Source organism: Leuresthes tenuis, unplaced genomic scaffold (genome assembly GCF_036924035.1).
Source record: "Leuresthes tenuis unplaced genomic scaffold, fLeuTen1.0.hap1 SCAF_13, whole genome shotgun sequence".
In the NCBI taxonomy this organism is placed as follows: Eukaryota; Metazoa; Chordata; class Actinopteri; order Atheriniformes; family Atherinopsidae; genus Leuresthes; species Leuresthes tenuis.
The window spans coordinates 33,818,224-33,843,569 of NW_027325367.1; the positions used below are offsets into that span (position 1 = coordinate 33,818,224).

The window sequence follows — 25,346 nt, forward strand, 5'->3', positions numbered from 1 at the left end:
TAAAAACCAAAGAAGAAGAAGGACGTCTTACTGTCAGGACGCAGAAGAAGAAGAAGGGAAGAAAGCCCGCGAAACAGAAGTGACTCTCCACTGGATGTGAGGTAGAGTGTGTGTGAGATGAGAGGGTGTGTTATTGCGGAGCCGGACCGGGCAAAGACAGCTCACCGCTCCTCGGCTGCGGCCTATTGGACCTTATAAGCACACAGTGGGAACAAGACACCAAGCCTCCAGGTTGGTGTCTGCTGTACGATATATACTCACACACATATACATGGAAGAAGCACAGTTTGTTTGGTCTCTTCCTAAGCAACAGAACATTAATAATGTACTCATGTTTGATCGTCTGTTATGATACATATTGAATTAAGAGATGAGAGGGTACTCTGATTTAACAGCTGCTAATTTCTGATTTGGAAACGTGCATCATATCACTTCTTTCTCAAACCCTATCAGTTTGTTCTTGATTATAGGGAACTGCTTAGAGCTGAAACATTTATTTTCTTATGTTTTCAAATAAGTCACATTTGATCAAATTTAAATTGGTGGTTAAATGAGAATAATGCATCAAGATGATAATAATTCATACTGAGACAGGTAAATTGATATTTCCCCATGACCTACACATTCTTTCCATTTAGTTTGTTCTTCTGTTTAATTTCTGATTAGGCCCCTGCCGTGGAATCCACTTATCCATATCTTATACTTCTGAATACAAATGCTGAAGCAGAAAACTGTTCTGAACTGAGTTGAACCAGCATAACTTCTGTTTTTATATAAACCAGCCCACAGAAATGGTAAAAGCTGACCATGACTTTGTTCATTTATTTGCTGGCAGGGTTTCAGATCACATCGCTTCATTATGTTGATCAGCCCAGAACAGAAGGCTCTGATTGGCAGAGTGTTTGAATCCTATCTGACGGAGCATCATCATGATGACATTCTCCAGTTCATTGCAGATACAAATGAGGAGACGCATCACCCTGTGGTGGTTAATGCCATGACATTGTTCGAGGCCAATATGGAGGTAAAGTTATAGTAAAACTGTGTTTAGAATTTTTTTAACGAAAGCTGACATTATTGTTACTCTTTTAGCATAACTGCAATTTTTAAAATAATCATAATAATCATCATAATCTTGCAGCTATAGGAGAGCTAACGGAGGGATTTCTACACAGGCACTCTACTGGGGAAAAAACTAAAGAACAGAGCACCCACTCTGACACTGTTTTTAACTCTAAGAAACATGAACCTTTTCTACCTTTTATGTTAACTTATAATAAGTTAAGTTAATAAGGAGAACTGCCGACTCAAAATGAGGATATTGTCTGGCAGCGGAAGGAGCTCTTTGAGGATCTCCTCAACCCGGTTAGCATGTCTTCAATTGAGGAGGCAGAGTCTGAGGACTTGTGGGAGGACTCCTCCATCACTTTGGCGGAAGTCGCTGAAGTTGTTAAAAAGCTTCTTGGTGTCAAAGTGTCAGGGATGGATGCGATTTGCCCTGAGATGCTAAAGGCCCTGGACATGATGAGCCTGTCTTGGCAGACATGCCTCTTCAGTGTCGCATGGAGGTCTGCGACACAACACTAACGAAGTGGCAGACCAGGGTGGTTGTCCCCATTTTTAAGGAAGGGGACCGAAGAGTGCGTTCAAACTACAGGGGATCACACTACTCAGCCTCCACAGGAAAGGCTACTCCATGGTGTTGGAGAGGAAGCTCCTCAGATTAAGGAGAAGCTGTGTGGTTTTTTGCACAGGTTGGGGAACAGTGGGCTCAGAACAGATGTTGGACAGATGTTGGACAGGGTTGCTGAGTGAATATGTGGTACTGGAGCAGCTTTTACGAGCTATCCAGTCCCTGTATAATTAAAGCAAGAGCTACGTCTGCATTCTTGGAATGAAATCAAACTTGTTTACAGTGCATGTTAGACTCTGCCAGGGCTGCCCATCCTGTTTAAGATTTTCATGGACGGGATCTTAAGGCATAAGCGTGGAGTGCATGGCGTCTGGTTTTGGAACCTCAGGCTTGCATATCTGCTTTTTGTGGATGATGTTGTTCTGTTGGTGTCTTCAAGCCATGACCTTCACAAGCATTGGAGCGGTTTGCAGCTGAGTGGGAGGCGGCTAGGATGAAGGTCAGCTTCTCCAAATCCAGAGCCATGGTTCTTAACCAGGAATAGGTGGAAAGCTCTGTCTGGGTTGGAGATGAGTTTCTGCCTCAGGCAGACGAGTTTAAGTATCTGGGTATCTTGTTCATGAGTGATGGCAGATTGGAGTGAGAAATGGACAGGTGGATCGGGGCTTCATCGGCTGTAATGAAGGTGCTGCTCCAGTCCGTTGTGGTAAAGAGGGAGCTGAGTCGGAAGGCTTTCAATTTACTCGTCCAGCTTTGTTCCAATCCTCACCTATGGTCACGAGATCTGGGTTTTGGCTGAACGCGATCTCTGATGCAAGCGGCTGAAATGAGTTTCCTTCTGGCTGGGCTCAGCCTTAGCGATAGGGGGAGGAGCTCTGCCATCTGGAGGGAATCCGGAGTAGAGCCACCGCTCCTCTGTATTGAAAGGTGGTTTGGCGTCTGGTTAGGATGTCTTCTGGGTGTCTCCCTTTAGAGTTTTTCTGGGCAGAACCCGCTGGAGGGGATTTGTGTCCCTCTGGGCCTGGGTAGAGGGACGTCTGGGTTTCTTTCCTGAACTTGTTGCCTCCCCGAGCTGACCTCAGATAAGCAGATGGACAATTTAACAGCTGTAAAATGAGAGGAAGATTGTACTCAATTTCATCCACTGCTGCTTCGACTTCACATCCACATTACAGCTCAGTTTTTATGGCTCTAAACACTATATTAGCTCTGGATTTATAAGCATGAACAGAACAGGTTTTAAGTCAGGCTCTTGCTCTGAACCAGCACTTGAACTCTTTTGGTGGAAAAAAATCCCCTTAGTTTAACTTTCAAGGTGCAGACAACAAAAGCAGATCCACACCAGCACACTTATTCCACAAAGGTTTAATAAATGAACACAGTTGTAATTTGAGTGCACAACAGCAAACCCCAAATACACACTAGCAGAATTAACAAAGGTCAACACATGCTACTCATAGGTCAGAGTAATGAAATGTTTCAATGCTTTGGTTTGCTTCTATCAGTCATGTCTCCTTTTAGTAGCAACACATATAGATACAAATCTATGATGTTACTGATTAGGAATCCCTGCACATTGCCAACAAAAATATTTGCTATTTGTGCTGTCTTGTTACAGGTTGGGGACTTCTTCAACGCATATCCAAATGATGTATTGGCTATTTTTGATGAAGTGTTACAGAAGAAAGCTATGGAGTTATCGGATGATGCTTCTTCCAAACATCAAGGAGAACAAAGGTCTAAAGGACCGAGGATGAGGCAAATCCTTCATGCCCGCATTACAGGTTAGACATCCAGCTTGAAGTCAGACTCTGCTCATAGTTTTTGAGACATTTGTACTCTCAGACTTTCATGTCACATGAATTTCTCTTCTATTGTTGTGTATCAGCCACACTCTGGGTTTGATAATGTATCCCTATGGTTTTTACTATAAGGCCAACTATTGAAATGATTGGTTTCCCAATTTCTTTTTCACACTGTTGAAGGTATTTGTGCTCAAATAGGCCTGTTTGGTCAAAAATGGCTGGTAGGATTTCTCAGGTATTAATCCTCTCGCGGGTTCTCATGTGAGTACTGTAGTCACCTGGGTATCATGTTAGAGAACAGGGAAGGGAACATCAAGTTCAACTGTGGTCCCAAAGTAGAACCGTAATGCAACAAACTCCAGAGATAAGTGTCACCCATGAAATGGAGTCTGATCAATAGAACTGATTTGAGTTGGTGAGAGGACTTGATAGGAGTAACGCTAGATATGAAAAGCATTCAATAAATGGTAAGCAGTTGGATGGATGGATGTGGTGAGAAGACGGTAAAAATATACAGTTAGTTGAGTCCAATCAAAATAAGGATATCGGATAAAATCATGTTAGTGGCTATTTCACATGTGATCGATTTTTTTTTTTTTTGTATTAACAAAACAAGCAGTGACAAATTGTTCGATGTGTATGTTTTTGGTGAGATGTGATGTGGCAAAAACTAGCCTAAAAAAGCCAATTCACGAGTGTGGGTGGGAGGTAAGCATAACTTACGTCAACACTCAACTGGGCAAAAGAACAAACAAACCAATAGATGTGATCACAAGTCTCTGGCTCTGATGCTGCTGCCCCAACAGATGGCTGCAGAGCAGGTTGTACTCTCCACCACAGACTTAGAAAACATATGCAGTATCTTGATGCAGACGTTCAAGCACCTAAGCTTCCTAAGTACAGTCTGCAACGTCCCTTGTTGTGGACCACTTTAGTTAGCATGTCACTAAAAAAATATGAACAAATGCCTCTATCCAGGGCTGTTGAGAACTTTCTTAAATTGCATTTACAGTGACAGAGACAGAGGGTCCTGTGAGGCAGTAATGTCTTACGACTGTGCTCACATGTAACGTGGGTTGATCAGTTGATTAATATATGCATACGCACTCTATATATTTCTCAAGTTAGCTATTATGCTAATGATGATTTATTATTTTTGTTCTTCATTAAAACACTTGTTCTCAGGTTTACCAGTGTGTCCAGAACTGACCAGGCATACTATTCCCAGGTCCAGAGATGTGGGACACTTTTTGTCTGTGACTGGTACTGTCATACGTACCAGTGTTGCCAAGGTAACTACATATGACATGATCTGCTTTCAGTCATAGACCCTACTCACAGCAGGCAAATGTGATTTGTCATGCATGAAAAGCAGAGATTGTATAAGAGATGATATAAAAAGTTGTCCATAATCAGCTCCACTGATAATAAAAGGTAAAGTAATACTTTAGAAAGGGAAATTATGTTGTTGCAGTGTTTTTAGTGGATCAAGACATACGGATGGCAAATGGGCTACTGGAACAAGACATTCATGGACTAGAGTAGAGCTCCGGGGGACAAATCATCACCACCATCCGAGAATGAGTGCCAAGCCAATTTATATAAACCTTAACATGAGGTTCAGCTGACCTGAGATGGAAGATCATGAATAACCTTGGAATTTGGAGCCAGCATGCCCCTTTGCCAAGGCTAAGACACAAATGGTCTGCTAGAGGATGTGAATGCAGTGCAACATACTGTACCTACTGTGACCATCACAGACCAATAAGCTGATGTACGCCACAGCTGTAGTGATCATAGAGATGCTAGGCTACAAGATGAACAACACAAGGAGCAGTAAGGCACGGCCCCCCTCATGGAGACCAAAGATTGGAAGCCAAGATCAATGCAACACAGAGGGAGATTAGCCAACTGACAGAGATTCAAAAGTTACAATGAAGAGAACAGGAAAATAATTATGACAAACTCTCTATACACGAGACACTGGAAAATGCCAAAAAACAGCTCTGGCTACCCACCTGAGAAGGTACAGTAGAGAGGCTGAAACCAGGAGAATAAATAGGATGTTCTCCACTGAGCCATCCAAAGTGTACTCTGTCGCAGGTTAATAAGATGAGAGTAACTCAAGGCTGAGACTGAACAAAACTGGAAGAGCAAAGAAACTGCAGAGAAAGAAGTATAACATGCCAACTGCACAAGTTAACATCAAGTGCTGTCTCTAACAAGGAGACGCTCCCTGCTGCTGTTTTGTAAAGGCCTGAACCCCTATGGAGTGGCTTTGGATACCGGTTCTGATGAGCAACAACCATCAGCCACCTCTTCTTCATGGTCGACTTCAAGCTGTATGCCAGGACTGAGCGAGACATCAGTTCAGATGCATCTCCCCAAGATATTCAGGAAGGACCTCAAGATGCTACTCGGACGAGATAAATGTGGCCGAGTGAGAGGAAAGGTGATCACAGCTAAAGGAGTTGAACTACCAGCAGGCACCACATCAGATGTTCAGGACAGTTACAAATACTTTAGGATCCAATAGGCAAATGGTAACTATGATGAGACCATAAGGAAGTCAACCAAGTAACTACAAAGAGTGAGGAAAGGTCAGCTGAATGAGAAAAATATTATTACTGGAACAATAACCTGGCCAAAAGAAGGAGGTAGAAGCCACTGGTACCAAGACAAGAAAACGCCTCACAATGCACAGAGGGTTTCACCCCAAGTTCAGCACGCTGGGACTGTGAAAGAAGGGAGGCTAGTGCTAGTGATATTGAGAAGTTCTTTCAGTATACACATACACACTTGCACTATATTGCCAAAAGTATTGGCTCACCTGCCTTTACACACATCTGAACTTCAGTAACATCCCATTCTTAATCCATAGGGTTTAATATGACGTAGGCCCACCCTTTGCAGCTATAACAGCTTCAACTCTCCTGGGAAAGCTTTCCACAAGGTTTAGGAGTGTGTTTATGGGAATTTTTGACCATTCTTACAGAAGTGCATTTGTGAGATCAGGCAGGTCTGATGTTGGACAGAAGGCTCACAGTCTCCGCTCTAATTCATCCCAAAGGTGTTCTGTCGGGGTGAGGTCAGGACTCTGTGCAGGCCAGTCAGGTTCTTCCTCACCAAACTGGCTCATCCATGTCTTCATGGACCTTGCTTTGTGCACTGGTGCGCAGTCATGTTGGAACAGGTTCTTGTGACCACAGTCTCCATCTGTGGAATTGAGAATCGTGGAATTTCCCTGGTATTGGTATCGACTACTAAATATCTGGTATCGTGACATCCCTACGGCTTACCCCTTGGTGCCTGAGTTGCTGTCGTTCCCAATCACTTCCACTCTGTTATAACACCCCTGACAGCTGACTGTGGAATATTTAGCAGCGAGCAGATCACGGTAACACGCTGGAATTCACTGAGCTGATGGATGGCTGAGTGAATACTTTAGGCAATATAGTGTATATTTATAATCATATATCTATAGATATATCATATATAGATATCTATATCTGTACGCACTTGTCATTCTTTGTTTCTCTCTTTTCTTTCATAGGTTCTGGAGTATGAGCGTGATTACATGTGCACAAAGTGTAGACATGTTTTTAACGCACAGGCGGATTTTGACCAGTTCTATACCTTTGTCCCACCGGTTAGCTGCACCAGTCCTGTTGGTTGTAACTCATACAAATTCAGTTGTCTCTCTGATGGATCTGAGCCTGCTGCCTGCAGGGACTACCAGGAGATAAAGATACAAGAGCAAGTATGGCACCTTTGCATGTGATATTTTGGTTTTCTATGATGCATATTATAAATAAAGTTTTGTGTACACGCATACATTAAAATGTATTCAGATAGAAAAAGGTGAATTTTCTTATCACAGGTGCAGAGGCTGTCAGTGGGAAGTATTCCTCGTTCTTTAGTGGTAGTTCTGGAGGATGACCTGGTTGACAGCTGTAAATCTGGTAAGACTGGGACAGTAAGATACCGTTGAAAAGATTCTAGCTTTTTTTGCTGCATTTCAACACATTTAAGGTGTCATGTTTTTGGATTTAATGTGAAAGACCTGTACAAAATAATCCAATTATGTAGTAATACAGTCAGAAATACTGCTAGCCTCGTCTGCAGAGGTGAGCTTTGTCTTCTTACGCGGGTCTAAATTGTATGACCTGGACGGTATTTTGATGTTCAAATGGTCATTGTATGCCCAGACACTGGTGACACGAGGAGACCTAGCATAGAGATACTTGTTTGTATATAAAATATCTTCGTGTAACATTTCCAATTCTGTCTGGTGAGCTGAGCACTCGGGTATCTGTCGGCATTTAAGAAGCTGCTTGAAGTTTACAACTTTTGAGAATCTTTATGTATGTGCAGTTCACACTTAACTGTTAATGGCCATATTAGCATGTCTACTTCTTGTAAAGTAAAGCAGAAGCAGCAGTACAGATAGTCCCATCCCTTTCTGTTTGATCACACTGATCATAGATAAAGAAATGTATAATTATTGATGAATGAAAATGCTCACATATCTGAAAAAAAAAAAAAAGCCATTGTTACCTAAAGGTTGTGAAGCACAGTGTCACACTCAAGCTTTAGTTTTCACATATGTTGAATTGTATGGAATGTTCTCAGGGGACGACATAACTGTCTATGGCGTGATGTGTCTCCGCTGGAAGCCCTTCTATGATGGCACTCGCTGTGATGTGGAGCTGGTCCTTAAAGCTAACAACATAGAGGTAAACAACCAGCACGCTGCTGCTGCTCTGCTTGTGAAGGATGTTCAGAAAGAATTTGAAGATTTCTGGAACAGCTACAGACATGATCCTATAGCTGGTATGTATAATTTCCCAGGTATCATAACAATATTTTAATTTCTACTTTATCTTTAATTTATTGTTAAAAATGTCATTCTCTTAATTTTTTTTCGTAGGTAGGAACCAGATCTTGTTGAGCCTATGCCCGCAGGTGTTTGGCATGTATGTGATTAAACTGGCTGTGGCAATGGTGTTGGCCGGTGGGGTGCAGAGGATAGATTCTTCTGGGACCAAGATCAGGGGTACCTATCTTGTTTTTTATGCAATCAAATTAAGCACCTGAAAAACACACTGTTTGATCTAAAAAGCTAACATTGAAAAGGGCTCAAACTTGCCTTTTTGAACAAGTAAAGTTGCCTGACTTGCAAAGTAAAAGACAAGATGTGAACTGAAATGCGGGCGACCGCCACTGTTGAACCACTCCGTACTCCAGACTTGTATGAGACAGACTATTCGTTTGGTAAACGAATAGCCAGAAAAAAAACCTAAAACACTTCAATTATCAAGGTTATCATTCGATTCCATAAAGTTTTATTTACATACTTCCAATTCACAAATAAAAACTGGTTCAAGGGGAACTCCGGTATTTTTAAACCTTATTTCTGGCATGAAATACGTTCATCTGCTCTCAGAGAACAGTTTGGTGAAAGTCGGCATCCTTCGGAAGATATTTAGATAACTGGAGATCCATATAACGGAGTGAACGGGGCTTAGGCACTCTACTGGGACCACTTCATCCACAGCATGGCTGCAGCACAGCTCATTCACTCCGGTAAGAACGTCCATCTTACTCAAAGTCGTCGTTCACGTTGTCAAAATCTGATAAATATCCTGCCATGTTGCACAAAACTATCAGCAGCAAACTCTGTGTGAAGTTAGCCGACTGTCACAGAGCACGGAGTGAATAAACTGTGCTGCAGGGGGGCGTGTGGATGAAGTGGTCCCAGTAGAGTGCCGAGGTTTTATTTTTTATTTATTTATCTTTTCACTCATATGTGACCCATATCCAATTTACTTTTGACAGTGTGAACAGCACAAGTCGCATTGAATCTGACATTTTCAAATCAGAATCAGGCCACTTTTAAATGTGGTACTGAATTGGACTGAATACCTATCTGATTTTTTTTTTGTAAATGAATGACAAATAAAGTTAATTGAAAAAAGAAAATAAAGTGTGCCACAGGCAGGGTTAGGCTGGAGCCACAATAGCGCAAACAGAGGACTTTGCGATGCCAAACAGGTTGGCCAAGGTGCAGTAACCCACCTCCGTTGCTACCCAATATAGCCCCACTCCCACTCGCTGTCTCAAGGAGATGGATCTCCTGAACGACGTGTCTCTTGAAAGTCTCGGGGAGAGGCGCTGACAAATGTGATGAAAGGCATTCCTCCACATTCTAAAGTTCCGGAAACCAGCCACATCCTGATCCCACCACTCCTGGCTCCGACGCCGCATCCAAATACTTCTCTGTGCGGATGTTGCGGTTATTGCTCCGCATAGAGCCATCACTAACATCTGAATTTTCTTCCTCCTTCGTGATGTCATGCACTCACAGATTTACTGGCTGCCACCACACACTATTTATAGCATTAAGCCATACAGTCCTGCAGTACCGGTTGCTATTGCCATGGTCGCTTCCGCAAACACCATTGTGGCGTGGTCAATGGGCGTGGTGTCATCAATGAGCATGCGGGTCACTTCAGGAGCGTGAGCTGTTCACACAGCAATCCGTAGACAGGCCACAATTAAAGAGGTGATGTGAACTGCCAAAAAAAAACCAGATTTGTACATTAACACCTGCAGTGTGAACGTAGCCTTTGTCAGCCTGGCAACAGTGCTGAAAAGAAACCTGGGATTCTTCTAATTTTAGTGACCTCCGATTGGCGTAACCGGGTGTCATTACCGCCGACGTGAATAACTATTTTACCGTATTTCCGCTTATCCTTAGCCAGCAGTTTTAAATAGGATTCTATGTTGCCTGCTCTGGCCCCTGGACTACATTTGACTATGGTCGCTGGTGTCGCTAATGCCACGTTTCTGACTATAGAGCTGCCAATTACCAGGGTTTATTCATACAATCAATTTAGTTCAGTCCAAAGTAGGGCAGAGTGAAATGGCCAAAAAATATTTTCCCATTATCTTTTATATTGATTGATCTCTGTCTTGATCACGATATAGAGTTTATTAATGCTACCAGGGAGGGTGGCCATCTGCTCCAACTGGTAGAGATTTGAGAGTACAGGACATGCATGCAAGTACAGTCAACTCAACATCACAACCCATTTAAGATATGAAATAGGTTTGTCTTTTCGTCCTCTTTCCCAAGGAAAAAAACTGAGTGTAAGCCTGTATTCATCCACCAGTGACACTTCTTGGTTGAGCTTCCTTTTGTGGCTATTACAGCAACAAGTGTCTATAGTTATGTCTCTACAAGTTTGGCACATCTTTTGGACATAATTGGAAATAGAACAGCTCCAACTCCTTCAAGCCAAATGGTTTCTGTTGATGTTAATAATAGATTGATGCCTGAGTTTTGACAAGATCTCTTCCTGCATATTTAGAAGTGCCCCATTAAACATTTTTTTCTTTTAATGAGATTTCACTAAGGCACGATACGTGGACAAGATAAGAACAAGTTTGGGCAGAAAAGATCCATCTAGCTCCAATGGCAGCTCCAGTACCACTTGTGTGCGTGTGTAAATGGGTAAATGACATTAGCTGTCTCTAACTAAGGTTAGAAAAAGTGTTGCAGAAGAGCATTCCCATTTCTCAGTTTAAGCCATCTCCAAATCTCAAAAAGTTAGAATAAAATGTTGTGTAAACTATAAATAAAAAATATCAGAAACCAATACTTTGTTCACAGTGGAACATCAAAGAGAAATCACACGCCGATTGTGAGCAGACACAATGTTAAAAACGATCATTTGGTCCATAGTCAATAGCTGATATACTGATTGTTTATACCATTTTTTTCTTTCATGTGTATATATATTTACTCGCATGTTCTCTCTAGGGGAGTGTCACATGTTGCTCGTTGGTGATCCTGGTACAGGGAAGTCTCAGTTCCTGAAATATGCAGCAAAGATTGTATCCCGATCTGTGCTTACAGCTGGAATTGGATCAACAAGTGCAGGTAGGCCCTATTCTCTGTCAGCTCCCTGTGTTAAAGGACCATTTATATTTACCTCAGAAGTTGGTGTTTATCAGGAGGTTTTCATCTACTGCTTGATTTTCTCAGGAATAGAATTTGAATTCATAAAGAGACTGCTTGTTTATAGATTTCTACATGAAGTCAACTTGTTCTTTGTTGAAGGGTTGACAGTTGCTGCAGTGAAGGATGGAGGTGACTGGCATCTCGAGGCAGGAGCCCTGGTTCTGTCAGATGGTGGTTTGTGCTGCATTGATGAATTCAACAGCATCAAGGAACATGACCGCATTAGCATTCATGAAGCTATGGAGCAGCAGTCCATCAGTGTGGCCAAAGCTGGGTACAACAACCATACATTACACTGAATTCCACAATATTCAAACAACACAACTGTTTTCAGTTAAATTGGAATCATTCACCATAATTGAATGTAAAAAAAAGTTTAAACATAAATTCTTTTAAAGACATGCATGTATATACATGTACACGCTCACCGGCGATTTTATCAGGAACACCTGTTCAATTGTTTATTAACACAGACAGCTAATCGGCCAATCACATGGCCGCAATTCAGTGGATTTAGACATGTAGAGGTGGTCAAGACAACTTGCTGAAGTTCAAACCGAGCATCAGAATGGGGATGAAAGAGGATTTAAGTGACTTTGAACGTGGCATGGTTGCTGGTCTGAGTATTTCAGAAACTTCTGATCTGCTGGGATTTTCACGCACAACCATCTCTGGGGTTTACAGAGAATAATCCGAAAAAGAGAAAATGTCCAGTGAGCGGCAGTTGTGTGGACGAAAATGCCTTGTTGATGTTGGAGGGCAGAGGAGAGTGGGCAGACTGGATCGAGATGATAGGAAGGCAACAGGAACTCAGATAAGCACTCTTTGCAGAATACCATCTCTGAACACACAACACGTGGAACCTTGGGCTACAGCAGCAGAAGACCACACCTGGTGCCACTGAAGACCACACCTGGTGCCACTGCTGTCAGCTCACAACAGGAAACTGAGACTACAATTCGGACAAAGGTTGCCTGGTCTGACGAGTCTTGATTTCAGCTGCAACATTCAGATGGCCGGGTCAGAATTTGGCGTAAACAACATGAAAGCATGGATCCATCCTGCCTTGTATCAACAGTTCAGGCTGGTGGTGGTGTAATGGTGTGGGGGATATGTTTTGGCACACTTTGGGCCCCTTAGTACCAATTGAGCATCGTTTAAATGCTGCAGCCTGCCTGAGTTTTGCTGCTGACCCTGAACATGACAATGAGTTCACTGCATGGCTCCACAGTCACCAGATCTCAATCCAACAGAGCACCTTTGGGATGTGATGGAACGGGAGATTTGTATCATAGATGTGCAGCCGACAGATCTGCAGCAACTGCGTGATGCTGTCATATCAATATGGAGCAAAATCTCTGAGGAATGTTTCCAACACCTTGTATATGTGTGTGTAGAATACAAGCAAAAAAACATCTCCTAATGAGTCATTGTTTTCTTCTGTTGTATTGAAAATGGTATTGAGTGTTTTCCAGCATATCAAGTATATAATTCTCGTATTGTGGTAACCCTAATGTGTGTAATTATTCAAATATGTAGGACCTCTTCATTCACCGCCCTGTTTTTCTGCTCTCTCCTATACAATCTCTGCTCTGCAGTATGGTTTGTAAGCTGAACACAAGGACTACCATCTTGGCAGCCACCAACCCAAAAGGCCAGTATGACTCCAACGAGCCGCTCTCTGTGAATGTGGCTCTGGCCAGCCCTTTGCTAAGCCGTTTTGACCTTGTCCTAGTTCTGCTTGACACCAGAAATCCTGAGTGGGACCGCATCATCTCTTCTTTTATTCTGGAAGACAGAGGTAATGCATGTGCTTTAGAATCAAGCAAATTAGATACTAAAAACATTGAATCTGACTGGCATTATGTTTTAATAAATTAATTGTGTCAGTCATAATGACTGTTATTCTCAAGTATTTTAATGTTGAAGGATACATTTCATACAGCATAATTTCAGGTAGATAACATATGTAGCAATTGCATTTACCAGTAAATAAACAGTATTTATGTATGACAGTAAATATTATACTTATATGACATTATACTTATGTTAAACTTTTGCTTTAGCAGAACATGTAAAAATTGGCTGAGATTGACATTTACATTGACAGTAATTGTTAATTGTTTTTCATGCCGCTCAGGCTATGAAATGTGTCTCTTTGTGTTTGCTTGAAGGACTTCCAGCTGAGTCCTCTGGCCTGTGGTCCATGGAGAAAATGAAGGCTTATTTCAGTGTGATTAAGCAATTCCAGCCACATGTTACCGAGCAAGCTAACTGCATCTTGAGTCGTTACTACCAGCTGCAGCGACAGAGTGATGGTCGCAATGCTGCCCGCACAACTATCCGCATGCTGGAGAGTCTGAGCAGACTGGCTGAAGGTAAGATTGGACTTTTGACTTCATCATGTTACGCTATATTCAAAGTAATTTGCATCTTAAGGCAACTGACTTTTTACCTCTGTCCTCAAAGCTGATCTGTGGCTTTCAGTTTTCATAGTTGTGTTTACAATAATGTCTCTAGATCTTTACTGGAGGTGTAGTATAAATAACATGCAGTATTGGCAGAACAGCAGCAGCAACTCTGGTGGTCAATGAAGGTCTTCATGCAGATTAGCATAAATCTTTGCCAGCGCTCATGACTCTAGTTACACATGTAAAAGGAAAAGCTAGATCTTATATATGTAGGAAAATGTGCATAGTTTCACAGAAATAAGAGCTAGACTAAATTATAAATCATTGAGAAGTAGCAGGTAGTAGCAGCCGTTGCTCAGGAAGAAGAGTGCTCATCCTACTGAGCTTTTTTTCCCTACAAAAACAGCGCAAAAAGATTTTTTTACACTAGTTCTCCATGTATTTTTGACACATTTCAACATCAGTTATGATGAGTTGACATCTTAACATCGTGTTGAATGATGACAATGTAGTGTGATCGGTTTGAGGCTTCTTCAGCTCCTCTGCAATACAGAAAGATACCAGAGGTCCTTCCTGCCAGCAGCAATAACTGCTCACAATGAAATCTTATGATGATTGCTTAATTTATAAAAAGAAATAATGCAAACATTATTTCCCTTTGAGATAGGTTAAGTATTGGGTGGTAATATCTCATTACCACCCAGTTACCTAAGGTAAATAGAATGAATGCCTTCTGTGCCCACTTCAAGTCATTGAACTTCTCCCACAGCACCAGACTTACTCTCCCACCAGGTGAGCTGAGCCTCGGTGTGACTGCTATGGATATGAGGGGGAGTCTGAGCAGGATCAAGCCCCGCAAAGCACTAGGCCCAGATTACATCCCAGTACTGGTTATAGGAGGCTGTGCTCACAGGGGTGTTAATGGGCATCTATAACCTCTCACTTTCCCAAGTTGAGGTACCTGTTTATCTCAAGATATTGTCAAGTGGCCCTCACCATAAGAGTTATGAAGGGCTTTGAACTGCTGGTGTCCCATTTAAAGGATGCAAACAACATGAATGTCAGCAGTCCTCTACACTGCTCTCACCCACCCAGAGAGCAAAGATTCTTATGGCAAACTGCTCCTTGTTTCCTTTACTTTAGGTGTGTTTTCAATATTGTCATCCACAGACTGTAGTCAACAAATTGTTGGTGTAGGGACTGAAACCCCTTCTCTCTGCCTTGACAACAGTTTGCAGATGATACAGCTGTGGTTGTACTTCTAGCAGACAAAGACGTCTTTGTACAGGCAGTAGATGGTAGAACCTGACACAGAGCAAACAATCTTATCCTGTAAAAGCACTTTAGTGAGTAGTGAACTGGATGAGAAAAGTGCTGTACAGGTAATGTACATTTACAATTAAGGAAGAGACATTATTTTTTTTTATCTTTCAGCTCATGCCAGGCTCATGTACAGAGAGACTGTAACCATAGAGGATGCTGTCATTGCTGTCTCTGTTATGGAGTGCTCAATGCAGGTAAGGAGAAAATGAAATGACCTACTTTAATGCAAGAACAATGCAATATAAATTGGTGGTTTTTTTTATCCTAATGAATGCTAACCGTTGTTACACCTAGCATTGCCAGTAATATGTTCCAAAGATACGTAAAAAAAAAGTGGTTATCAAGGGGCTTCTGTGTAAGATGGCAGCACAGACAGTGGCATAGAATAAGCTCTCCTTTTTAACTCTCCTTTTCACAATTGGAATTGCCAGCAGAAATTTCCCAAACCACTTCCATTTCAAAAAGTGTTGATTGACGCATATAGTGAACGTATATCGTCTCAAGTTCACAAAGATGGCCCGAACAAAGGAACTGCAAGTGTAGCTAATCACAACAACCATAGACACGATCCACTGTATTTGAGAGTCAAACTTTACTAAGCTTTATCAGAAAGGAATGTTTTAAGCTGTGCTGCAGCCATGCTGTGGATGAAGTGGTCCCAGTAGAGTGCCTGTGTAGAAATCCCTCCGTTAGCTCTCCTATAGCTGCAAGTAGCCACATAACAGCAGCTATGAACTAACAGAGCTATAGCACACGTTCATTCATTAATTCTTCTTAAAGTATTGGTGAAATAAAGACAGATAAAGCCTTATTTAGAGGCTGCATCCTCTAAGCCCCGTTCACTCTGTTATATGGATCTCCAGTTATCTAAATATCTTCAGAAGGACGCCGACTTTCACCAAACTGTTCTCAGTGAGCAGATGAACGTATTTCATGCCAGAAATAAGGTTTAAAAATACCAGAGTTCCCCTTTAAAGGTAGAGGGGGTGTCTGCTTCCTGAAGCCAAACTGGCAGCTGGTTCCACAGAGAGGGCCCTGATAACTGAAGGCTCTGCCTCCCATTCTGCTTTTAGAAACTCTGGGAATCACAAGGAAACCTGCAGCCTGAGAGCAAAGTGCTCTGTTGGTCTGAGATCTTTAAGATGTGATGGAGCTCGGTCATTCAGAGCTTGGGTTGTAGGATACTGTGTGCTTCCTCTGCTGGTTTTCCTGGCAAAGCTAAATGAATCCAGCCGTTTATATTGGACATGTCCGGTCCCTTATTTATAACTGATTAAAAGTGAAGTCTTTTTCACTTATTTGGCCACTCCTTTACTTCTCCCCACTTGTAAGCAACAGTCATCTCTCATTGACACAGAGCCAAATGTGACAGCCAGCTGCCTGACTAAGAATTTTCTGAAAGTCTGTCTTCTGTGCCTAGTTTTTTATTGATGTTTGTCACATTTAGATGAAATGTTAGTCACCTCTCAGCCAAGCATGGATGATTACAACAACATGTAAAAACATTGGGGGTGTCCCCACTGAAGACGGATTCTAAATCAGCTCAGATGAACCATAATAATGGGAAAACGGCTTGTTTTAGCTGAAGCACCCTGGCTTGATTTGACTTTTCAAACGCGCACTGCTGCCTGCAAATATTGCATTTCACTCATCTTCCTGCTGTGGACTAACTTATCAACATTCTTCAGTTGTGTAACGTGCACTTTCCTGAGTTTGCACATCTGCTGATGATGTGGCCGAGCCGCCAACATAGTGAGCATAGAAGTCAGAGATAAACCGTCTCCATCCAGCTTTGGTAAATTATGGCAGCGATGCATCTGTTAATTCCATGTATGTGTGGTTGAAACATACAAACCCCAGCTGGTCGAGGCGGATGGCCACCCTTCCTGGTTCTGGTTCTGGTTCTGCCAGAGGTTTCTTCCTGTTAAAAGGGAGTCGTTCCTTTCCACAGTCGCCTCAGGCACGCTCAGGACGGTTCTTACAGCTGACCTGCAGTTTGTAAAAATGGAATTGTATTCTGTACAATGACAGAATTGCTTTTTTTCTTGTAATGCACCACAAAAAGGGGCCATTTGATATTTGGGTACATGACCTTGAACATCTTTAGCTCAGCCTTTAGGAAACAAATCAAATGGAAATCTGTCCCAGCTTGGAGGGCATGAGCAGCTGAACTGAAGGTCAGCTCAGCACTGTTCTCACCAGCATGGAGAGTCCATAATATGTGTATCTCTGATCCCTCCTCCTGCACTCGTTGAGGCTGCAGTGATGTCATGATGAGGTCCAGTGTGTCCTAAGCTGTGGGTGTGCAGAGCTGTGTGGTGGGGATGACTTTACGGGTAAGTATTGGAGAGTAAATGGAAGTCAGAGCAGCATGTGGTGCTACCTCAGTCTGTGGCGTTTCTACAAGTCTGGATATTTGTCATCCTGCCTTTTCTCCCCTTGACTCAGCACAGCAGATAACTACCTTATTTTCTAAGCTGAAACTGCCCGAGCCGTGGGTCCAGCCGCTTATTATGGCTGACTTGCTGCTTCACTCATGTCTTGTAACCTTATCTGGGTTCTATAAGGCGCTTCACAATGTGTTTGTCATTGGTCCACAGCCTCACACAGCACCAGTCACACACTGGTGAGCACATGTGGGCTTCAGTGTCTTTGCCTGAGCACACGGGCGTGCTGGGCACTGTTTCATCTGATCTCAGTGGGATGTGCTGAGCCTGGAGAATATTAACCGATTCAGTGTTGACACTTTTGGCTGTAAACCATAAATGATCGTGACATATTTCAAAGCTGAATACTCGTGTCCACTCGTGTCTGTGTTCCACCCTAACTCTGCAGCCTGATCCTGAAGCAGTCTGTAACCATCTGCTGCACTCCTCCTTCAGGGTGGCGCTCTGCTGGGAAACGTAAATGCACTGCTCACCTCGTTCCCTGCTGACCCAGTTCAGCAGTATCAAACTCAGTGTCAGAAAGTGCTGGAAGGACTGAACCTGCCACTGCTGCTTCAGAATGAGATGGACAGACTGGACAGGTGAGTCATCTGTTGAGTCTCCACAGTAGTGCTCGTGCTGGGCTGTTTCCTGCTGCTGTGCACAGTGCTTAAAGGATGCCAAAGGTTCTTCTCATTTTCAAGACACCCTGCAAGCAATTTGCAATGTTTAACTTCCTGCTTTGACAGTTTTTCTAATCCCACTATTATTCTCATTGTTGTACCAAAACTGATCAGAGAACAAGCATACCGTTGCTCTGGCAACCGTGCCCGTCACAGTAAACATGACTGAGTTGGTGAGCTTGAATTAGCTGAAGATTTCCACAGTGCAGAGCGACCCACTCATTCACGCAGCCAGCCTGGAGATGTCTGGCAGGATAACATTGTATATCTGTTGTCTTTCTTCACCAGGCTGAGGAGCAGCACCTCAGAGGCCTCTGACCCCCCAGCTGCCGATCACCAGCATCAACTCAGCAGCACAAACTCCGACAAAACACAGAGCAGCGACATCACCAGTGACTTAACCAGCAGTGTCACAGTGGAGAGTGGTCTGGACAGGTTCCATACCAGCAGTCCCTCTCTCTCACTACAGGATGCTAATTTATCCATGATTACATTGACTCAAGACACCCTAAATAGGAATGTAAACTCTGGTTGGTCAGGCATGCCAACAGCAACGAAACAGCCAAGTTGTCAGGCTGATGTTCTGAGTAATGTTAGCTCAATGTTAAATCATGATGTGATTCCATATCCTCTCGAAATCATTACCTTTTGTTCAGAAGAGGCTGATAAAAGTGAAAACATTAATAAGAGACTTCCTCAAACCCTAGAGGAGATACAGAAAGATGCAACCCATCCACAGCTGTTTGGCTGTGGAGGTCAGAGGCTCTCTAAGGATCTGACAGACAAAAGGGTCCAGCAGCTGGTGCTGAGTCAGCAGCAGCGTGATGAAGAGACCATAGGAGGACATGCAGAGAGGAGAGTTTGTGAAGATGCTGCAAGTACGACTATGAATGATGCCCTGGATGCAGTTTCAGATCGTTTTCATCCAAGCAACACACCGGCATTAGACAGCTTCCACCCTCCATCCATCCCAGGTCAGGATAACCGGTCCACCAATACAGACAGTGGACTGGAGAAGAAAGATGAGAAGGGCTTGACTGGGCTGAAGAACATCAGTGCCGTGCTCAGGGCAAAGATGGAGGCTAAAGCTGAAACACACTCAGTCCTGCATGCAAGGTTGTCTGGTTTTATGTTCAAACCGAGAAAAATGAGACCTGTCCACAGCCACAACATTACTGCCAACTCAGAGGAGCTAATGAATACACAGAAAGCAGTGAGTCACGATGACTCTGCCAGCCCACTTCCACACGCAAGAAAGAGAAAATGGATGCAAAGCACAGATGACACCCTTTCAGAAGTTAGCAGAGGAAAAGAGGTGCATTTAGTCAGCGATGTGGGAGACAAAGGAGCTAAAGCCACCATGGCTTCTGCAGTCTTTACAAAGGATGAAGGGCTAAAGAGTGATACTGAGGGGGAGAAAAATACAGGGACAGGAAATCTATGTCAGCAAAGATCCACAGTTAACACAAGTGATGAGAAAGTAGACACCTGCACTGGCAGCTCCACGTTCAGTCCAAGCTTCAAATCAGGCCAAATCAAGACTGTGGCCTGCTCTGCTGCCACCAAACTGTCAAGATTCTCCTTCACCTGCACGAATGAACCCGCAACAACAGCTCAAACTAAAGGGGGGAAAAGTCCATTCAAAAGAAACGGCATGGGGGGTTTGAGAGCTAATTCAAGAATCAAGGAAGCACTAAATTCCTCCAAAGGAAAGGGGACAAAAACAACAGCCTGCCCAGTTCCAAAGCTCCCAGCAGGAGAGGACCAAGGGCCAGGGTCCCCAACCAGACCAAAGCAGGCGGGCCCCCCTCATGTGCCAGACCATGGTGTGCCACAGGTGAACAGGGGTCCGGATAACGGTGAGAGCACTGCGAGTCTGAAGAAGAGAAGGTGTTTCCGTTTAAGCCCCCCACCAAAAACTCTCCCCTCAGCACCGTCTCTGTTCAGCTCTACTGAGGTATGTAATGATGTTCTTGACACCGACTGGGACCAAGAGATTTTAAAGACAGCCAAAGTCTGAAGTCACAAGCTGCTGTGAGTGTGTGTGGAGATCAAAGTACCTGTGGGTCCACACCCTGCTGCACTGTTGTGTGAATGAATCGGGAAATGAATCGTTTGATCTTAGCTTCACAGACTCTCAACTAGTTCTGTGCTGGAACAAGAGCAGTTTCTTTGAGCTGCCTGACTGCAGCTGTTGAGCTGTGGACCGGTGCCGGTGTCGCCACCTGAGCCCACTTCTGAGCGCTGGCAGCTCAGGGGGAACCAGCTGTTAACGCTCGGTGGAGCAGGGACACTGACAGCTGTTCATGTGCAGGAAACTAAATGTAAGGTTTGCTGGTTTTCTTGGAATGGTTCTGAAAGCCATGTGACATCAGACTCCTGCTGGACCCACTAAGGACTGTTTGATCAGTCCCTTCTTGAATAAATTAAAGGATACACCAGTCATTTAGTGTCATTAGCAGGGCTTTTATTAAAAAAAACCCCACTTTTTAAATTTTTTTAATTCAACCTTGCTGTTATGGTTCTGTTCTGCTGAAGGTTCTGTTCTGTGTGAGGAACTAAGATCAGAGTTCCTTTCCTGTTTGGATTGGATTCATGTAATTTGTCACGTGCTGCTTTTAGCAGTCGCTCTGTAAGAAGACCTTTGGCCTGGACAGCTGTTTCCTCACTCCTACAGAAATGAAACTCACAGTGTCATCATGCTGTTCCTGTTCCCATCATTTTATTACATTTTGATCTCATATATACAGTGAAAGGGAGGCTTTAGTTGAAGACACGATGGACTGATCAGATTACACATTTTGGAAAAAAGGTAAAGGATTGGAGCGCCGTGAGACTCCTGCTCAACTCCTGTCCAGAGGCACAGCCCCAGTCAGAGTCCTGGGCCTGTGCCCCTTCCTCATGTCCTTCCCATCTCTCTTTGTCTCCTTTTCTGTCTGTTGAACAAAGGCCATTAGTACCCAAAATACCTTTAAGTAATGATGGAGCTGAGCGGTTGTAAAAGTGCTGTCACTCCTCACAGAAGGTAACCACTTTTTACTGAACAAACATGGTGAAGACTGTTCTCCTTATTCAATCAGTGCACACATAGAAACACACATTTCCTCTGATGCTAGTGAACCAGAGCAGGCTGAGGTCTGAACTGACTCACTGAAACTGGCCTGCACACATGCACGAAGTCAGCAGTGAACAAACATTTCATTTGAGGATCTGTCTTTGTAAAACTTACTGATGAAAAACTAGTTAATGATGGAATTAATGCCATTTGAGCAAAGTAGAGGCAAAGGTTATATCAAGGAGCAGTTCCACGTAGCTGGCAGCCGGCGGGCGGGCAGCAGAGACAATGGAAATGGTTCTAAATCCACGTCAAGGAAATGATGCAACTCAGAGTGTGACACGAGATGTTCCCAGTCAGCTGTGTCTGAATTTTGGAGCAAGAACAAACGAAACCGATAAAACGTTTGTAACAGGGAAACATACAGGTTGACCAAGGAAGATGTCAAAGACTCAGGACAGAAAACTCAAAGAAAAATGAACTAAAGGGCAGAAACAGGAGTCGATGTGTGAGAGCAAACTGAAGGAAATGGGATTTCCACCCAGAAAAGCCAAAGCAAACCGTCACAGTGGGCTGAAGAGAAGCAGTCTGACTGTGGATGCTTGGGTGGAAGTGAGATTCACAGATGAATCACCAATCTGGAACTTTAGTTTGCTCCACTGAAGCATAGAAAGATGACTGGCTGAAGACAACGGGCACGTTCCCAAACTCAAACTGACACAACTGAGTGAGGGGAGATGGCAGCCATCACCTCTGCAGGTATGTTCAGGAGGACTGCATCTCTCCACAGGCTCAACAATGTGACCTGCAAACTCCGTCTGAGTCCAGCTTTATGGAGGAAACTCCATCCTGCAGAGCTGATCTGGAACCGACTGATGAGGAATGGAGTCTTTCTTAGTCAAGAAAGGACTCAGGATCTGGAACTAAGCACTAACTGATTTTGGGGTTAAGGATTCCATCATTTCTTTCACCTCTATTTGTTCTGAAAAAGCTATTTATTACTAATGTTGTTTGCAGGATTTGTGATTTTTTTCCCCCTTCAAAATAAAAGAGCTGGATGAGCATTTTCCAAAAAATATGAATTGTGGTTATTCCATATGTTTGCTATCAGTTCTACTGACTAAAATAAAGCAATAAATGACCAGCTGTCTTAGAAAATGAATCCCTAAAAAGTCTCCTGAACTATTTTTCCTTCATTTCCTTCATTCGGTCTTTAGTTTGATGATCTCTTATATTTCGTATGCAGCAGTGACTCGTCTGGTTAAAAGAAGGGTCGGATGATGGATTCTGAACAGCGTATCTGCTCATATCTTAGAAAAAAGCTTGGAGTCAAATTATATTCACACTTTTATTTGTGGAATTAATAAAGGATTGAAAATCGATTGCATTTTCCACTGTACAGCACCACAATGAAGCAATACATCATGAGACTTACAGCACAAAGGGACAACTGAATATCTGTTGGCTTGAAAAGAAGCAAAGCACATGTAAAGCCGCTGAGCCATCAGACTAACATGGATCCCAATGGAGCCGACCTGAGCAGTCACCCAGGACTCAGAAGGTCGGCGGTTGGACTCCGGCTTCCCTGGGCCACATGTCACAGCGTCCTTGGGCAAGACACTGAACCAGGTAGGCATCCATCGGTGTATGGACGTGTGTGAATGAGTAGGAAGCATGCAGTTCTGCACAGACTAAGACCATCACATCTGAAGTACAAAACGCTTTGTAGTGAAATGAAGTGAACAGATTCGGTTCAATCTGACTCGATTTAAAGCCTGAAATAAAAGTTGTTACACTGTCGTGTATGAATGGCTACACAAGGTGCTTATAGCTCTGATCTGCTTGGAAGGGACTTATCTCAGTCTTAAGCATGCCCAGCAGCACACAGTCCTTCAGCAAAGTGTAACTCCCCCAGGTTCGTTTTGGTTTGACTTGATGCAGCCGACCTCCTGTGGAGTGGAGCAGCTGCTTCTCCTCTTCCTCTTGCTCTTCTCCTTCATCTTTGAGAGCATCAGATGGAATATCTCCACAATGTTGAGAAACACAGAGAGGACAGCCATGGCCAACATGAAGACAATAAAGATGGTCTTCTCTGTGGGCCGACTGATGAAGCAGTCCACTGGTGTTGGACAAGGGTAGGTGTGACATGAGATCTTAGTGGGCATGCGTATGAAGCCGTACAGGTAGTACTGGCCTACAATGAAAGACACTTCAAGCATTATCTTGAACACCAGCTGAATCAAATAGCTGACCAGTAGGACACCCTTGAGCTGCACTTTGCCACATTCATCTGAGTACTTGGGAAGTTTATTCATCCCAGTCTTACTCATTTTCTGTTGCAGGCGTCTTCTCATCTTATTTTCTTTGCGTATCACCAGCAGGACGTGGCCCAGATAGATGAGTGTTGGCGTGGAGACGGTGAGGATCTGAAGGACCCAGAAGCGTGTGTGGGACAGAGGGAAAAACTGATCGTAGCAGATGTTTTTGCATCCGACACTTTTGATGTTACAGTTCATATTTCCTTGTTCATCTCCCCATATTTTATCGACACCAGCAGCCAGGATAAAGATCCTGAAGAGGAAAAGAACACTCATCCATACCTTCCCAAACACAGTGGAGTGAGACTGCACCTTGTCCAACAGATCAGACAGAAAAGACCACTGCCCCATGGTGACAGCCTTCAAGACACAAGAAGTTTGGATGAATACATTATTTAGATTCACTGCATGACTTTGTGTTATTCGTAACATTTTTTTTCTATTTTACTTTTATTTGAGCATTCACAGCATTCATTTGGTGTGTCCGATTCTGACTTAGATACATCCATCGTTCTGTTCAGCCACTGCACTGAAAACCTCTAAAAGAACAGATTGATGGTGTCCTGACAGCGAGTGAAAGCAGGATGTTACATCCCACCTCGTTTGTTCCCACGTCAGAGTACACACGCTGGCAGTAGTTTACAAAGCTGTCATTTAGGCAAACAATGGACACTTTGAGGAATTTGAAAGATAAAACATGCTTTGGTTTGTTCACATAAATCCAAATGTGTTACTGCTGGATGGAAAAACTCTTAATGAAATTTAACATTAGTGCTGCTTTGTCTCATATAATTTTCATTAAAGTCTGTTCAAATAAGTGCAGGACAAATATTCATCAGCTATTCTAAACTGAACATTTTAGAAGAGACATTTTTAAACTTCATTATTACTGGATTGGGAGCAGCTTTTTTTTCTTCTGTCAGCTACGTTAAATCATTTCCGATCAGTATTTGAAGCCTCATTTAGAGCATCATTTTTTTTCTTTTTTAGCTTTTCATGAATTGAAATGGCCCTGCTCTGCTCCCACAGACTGTTAGACTTTCATTGTATTTGTATGAGATTAGGTGCGTCCCTACCTTAGCAATGACCACTGCCTTGTTCAGTCAGTCCCTGAATGCGATACTGTCACTTCCCTTTTTATAGTTCATGTCGATTGCCAAATCATCGGATTTCTGTCTTGTCTGAGCCACCCACACTCCCTAACAAAGTGTCTTCAGTCACTCAGTAGTGTTGAAACAGATACTCTGGGAAGTAAAAAAGTCATTTTTATTGGCCTGTGGTTCATTTCTCTGCACTAGAATCCTAGTATTTCAGGGAAAACTGCCTCAGAACGAGCAGTGTAGCCACATGCTGTGTGTGTCTGGAATGCTGTGTAAGCATCTTTCAGCATTTTTACTGTTCTGAGTTAGGATGCGACCTCTCATCTCCTCTGACACCGACATGATTGGATCAGGTCCGTACAGCAAGGCCTGTGTTGCCCAATATGAGAAACAGTGGGAAGACATAGCTAAAGAAGTAATGTACTAGAAAAAGAAAGACTATCGTAAATGAATATCGTGCAGTACATCATACAGATAAAAATGGCCTGTGTCCAGCATAGCCTTCACAGCCTTACCCTGAGGGACAGAAACCACTATCCCAAGGGAAGATGAATAAAGTGAGACAG

General features: G+C 43.2%; 2 protein-coding genes across 3 annotated transcripts; one reads left to right on the top strand and one right to left on the bottom strand.

The window, feature by feature from the left end:
- Positions 1–83: 83 nt before the first annotated feature.
- mcm9 (minichromosome maintenance 9 homologous recombination repair factor) lies at positions 84–20,527 on the top strand. Its single transcript, XM_072362838.1, has 15 exons — positions 84–231; positions 836–1,024; positions 3,252–3,417; positions 4,624–4,730; positions 6,992–7,198; positions 7,319–7,400; positions 8,071–8,271; positions 8,369–8,494; positions 11,264–11,383; positions 11,564–11,738; positions 13,063–13,265; positions 13,639–13,842; positions 15,310–15,392; positions 18,081–18,226; positions 18,596–20,527. The coding sequence occupies exons 2-15, from the start codon at positions 860–862 to the stop codon at positions 20,325–20,327; spliced, it is 3,717 nt and encodes a 1,238-aa protein (XP_072218939.1). The 5' UTR covers positions 84–231; positions 836–859; the 3' UTR covers positions 20,328–20,527.
- Positions 20,528–22,733: 2,206 nt separating this feature from the next.
- On the bottom strand, positions 22,734–24,799 carry LOC140267531 (gap junction Cx32.2 protein-like). 2 transcript variants are annotated; one of them, XM_072362840.1, is made up of 3 exons: positions 24,757–24,799; positions 23,963–24,040; positions 22,734–23,788 (listed from the first exon to the last, which is right to left on the bottom strand). In XM_072362840.1, exons 2-3 carry the CDS (start codon positions 24,029–24,031, stop codon positions 23,255–23,257), a joined length of 603 nt encoding a protein of 200 aa, XP_072218941.1. In that variant the 5' UTR covers positions 24,032–24,040; positions 24,757–24,799; the 3' UTR covers positions 22,734–23,254. The 2 variants fall into 2 exon arrangements, with proteins under 2 accessions (XP_072218941.1, XP_072218940.1); XM_072362839.1 differs by having other exon boundaries at positions 22,734–24,040.
- Positions 24,800–25,346: the final 547 nt, after the last annotated feature.

Bases quoted from the DNA above. Each gene is read 5' to 3' on its own strand.
- LOC140267531 (XM_072362839.1), bottom strand. From the start codon at position 24,031: ATGGGGCAGTGGTCTTTTCTGTCTGATCTGTTGGACAAGGTGCAGTCT.
- mcm9 (XM_072362838.1), top strand. From the start codon at position 860: ATGTTGATCAGCCCAGAACAGAAGGCTCTGATTGGCAGAGTGTTTGAA. The intron at 11,384-11,563 runs GTAGGCCCTATT...TCTTTGTTGAAG, and splicing joins AATTGGATCAACAAGTGCAG to GGTTGACAGTTGCTGCAGTG. The intron at 18,227-18,595 runs GTGAGTCATCTG...TTTCTTCACCAG, and splicing joins GAGATGGACAGACTGGACAG to GCTGAGGAGCAGCACCTCAG.